At 60.6% G+C, this 2690-nt stretch overlaps 1 protein-coding gene across 1 annotated transcript in view; it reads right to left on the reverse strand.

Moving 5' to 3' along the window:
• Positions 1 to 2690, reverse strand: part of LOC102238662 (cytochrome b-c1 complex subunit 1, mitochondrial) — a gene marked incomplete at its 5' end in the record, with an annotated part of 19257 nt that overhangs the window by 4847 nt on the left and 11720 nt on the right. The window contains 3 exons of the mRNA XM_005865344.2: positions 194 to 273; positions 674 to 872; positions 1064 to 1193. Coding sequence (XP_005865406.2) covers positions 194 to 273; positions 674 to 872; positions 1064 to 1193 — 409 coding nt within the window. The remainder of the gene's footprint in view (positions 1 to 193; positions 274 to 673; positions 873 to 1063; positions 1194 to 2690) is intronic.

Below are 2690 nucleotides of genomic sequence, written 5' to 3' on the forward strand. Positions count from 1 at the left end.
AGGCAGAACCTTACTCCATCTCAGAGACGGACAGAGGCTGCTCCCCTGGGGGCGGGGAGGACGACGGGGCCCCCAGGAGTGGAAGATGACCCCCGTTCAGAACAGGAGACCTGGGGTCCCCGGGCTGGAGCACTGATGACCAGGCCGGGCCGACCCACCACTGCCAGAGGGCTTCGCCGAGCTCAGCACTCACCTCCCGCCGCCGCCAGCACCATGCGAGGGGCCTTGTAATGCTGGCCGAGGAACTCGGTCAGGTCGGCACGAGACAGCTTCCTGCAAGACACACGGCCAGGGGCTCAGCGCCTCCTCCAACCCCGTGACTTGGGTCACACAAAAGGGGGCTGAGGAGCAGCCAAGGTGACAGCTTCTCACTGCTCGATCCCTTCCCCATCCCTGCCCCCCACCCCTCCGGGGCCCAGAGGCCTCTGTGAGGAGGGTGAGCTGACCCTGCGAGCTCGCGGGGCAGCACAGAGCTCTCCCACCACAGGACGGAAGCCCACAGACGGGGCACCCACACACTCCCTCCCTCGGGCTGTCAGGGCAGGAAACGTCCTGCAGTAAAGGCCGGATTCCGGCAGAGAGCGCACGGGAACAGAAGAGGCACAGGGCCGCACAGGCAGGCAGCCAGGCCAGAGGGGTAGCGACGTCCGCCACGGGCCCAGCCGGCTCCCACCTGACGTTGTCACTGGGCCCCTCCACGGGCTGGGCGAGAGGCGTGCCCTGGAAGGCGGTGGCGTGCAGGTAGTCGAAGACCACGTCCCGCAGGGACGCGTCGCTCTCCTGCAGCTCCCGCAGGATCACGTCCCGCTCCTTCTCGATCTGCGAGTCCTCCAGGCTGCAGTTCTGCACGACGTCCGCCAGCAGCTCCACAGCTGGGGAAGGACAGGGTGGGCACGGGTGGGCCACTGGAGACCACAGCAGCACACAGCCCCAGGCCTGGCCCCCGGCTGCCCTGTTGCCAGGCCACATCCAGGGCAGCCCGTTCTGCGGCCAGGCCAGGGGCTCCTGGTGCCAGTCCTGCACCTCTGGAGGGCCCTTTCCGCCCGCCACCCCGAGGCGCTACCTTTCGGCAGGTCCTGGGACAGCGCCTTGATGTAGTAAGCCGTGTGCTCCCGGGTGGTGTAGGCACTCAGATGGGCCCCCATGCTCTCCACCTCCTTCTCCAAGGCATTGCCAGGCCGGTTCTTTGTTCCCTGAGCCGGACACCAACAGCCCCGTCAGGAGCCGCCTGAGCGCTCAGGACCCCCAGCTCCGCAGACTGAAGTCGCAGCAGAAGCAGTGCCTTCGGCCAGGAGCACGGGGAGGCAGGGCCCAGGACTGTGCCTCCAGCACTAAGCCGGCTCTGCGCTGAGGCCACAGCGTCACGGCAACAGCATGGAGACAGCCAGGGGCCAGGAAGGAAGGGCGGGGCCCAAGCGAGTGTCCTGAACCCAGAGCGCCCCGAGCAGCCTGGCCTTACAGCACCCCGTCCCCTTACAACAGGCAGGCCCAGGTTAGCTCACACCTGCGTCAGGCGACCCTGCCACCACCTACTCCCCACCGTTCATATGACTGTGCACTGGCCTGTCCTGTGTGTGTGTTAACCTCTGCACAGCTCTGGCCGGGCAGCTCAGTCGGTTAGAGCTTCGTCCCGATACACCAAGGTGGTGGGTTTGATTCCCAATCAGGGAACACACAGGAGGCAACCGATCGCCATTTCTCTTATCCATGTTTCTCTCTAAAATCAATAAAAACATATCCTCAGATGAGAACAAAAAAAATCAACCAATAATGATATAAATAAGAGGAACAACATAATTGGTATCTTTCTCTCAAATCAAGAAATAAAAAAGAGCCCTAGCTGGTGTGGCTCTGTGGATGGAGCGTGGCCTGCGGACTGAGGGGTGCCGGGTTCGCTGCCGGTCAAGGGCACAAGCCTGGGTTGTAGAGTCGATCCCCAGTAGGGGGCATGCAGGAGGCAGCTGATTGATGTTTCTCTCTCATCGATGTTTCTAGCTCTCTATCCCTCTCCCTTCCTCTCTGTAAAAAAATCAATAAAATATGTTTAAAAAAAAAAATCTATGCCTAAGTCAGTTGTTCAGTGGTTAGAGCACTGGCCCGCAGAAGGGTCTTGGGCTTGATCCTCGGTCAAGGGCACATATCCCTGGGTTGCAGGTTCGATCCCCACCCTGATTGAGGCACATACGGGAGGCAACCAATTGATGTGTCTCTCTCACATTGGCTCAGTAGATAGAGCATAGGCCCTGGGACTGAAGGGCCTCCGGTTTGATTCTGGTCAAGAGCATATATCTTGGCTTCAGGCTCAATCCCTGGCTCATTCCCATGTGGGAGACAGCCAATTGATATGTCTCTCTCACATCAATGTTTCTCTCTTTGTCTCTCCTCCTCTCTTCTACTCTTTCTAAAACCATTGGAAAAAATATCCTCCGAGGAGGATTAACAAAAAAGATCCCCACACACACCTGTGCCGCTGCAGCTGGCTAGCTGCCCATCCCCCGTCTCCTCCTCCATCTTTCCACTCATTTAAGAACGTCAGTCTCTCCTCTGTGCCACCCTGGGCTGGCTGAGGGCTGCAGTGGGGACTGTCCCACCCTCGAGAGAACCGGAGATGCCCAGGGAGCCCACAGGGCAGAGCACCGCACGGAACGCTTGCCCAGCCCAGCCCGGGGTGCTGCTCCGCATCGGGACAC

Source organism: Myotis brandtii, unplaced genomic scaffold, assembly GCF_000412655.1.
Source record: "Myotis brandtii unplaced genomic scaffold, ASM41265v1 scaffold207, whole genome shotgun sequence".
NCBI lineage: Eukaryota > Metazoa > Chordata > Mammalia > Chiroptera > Vespertilionidae > Myotis > Myotis brandtii.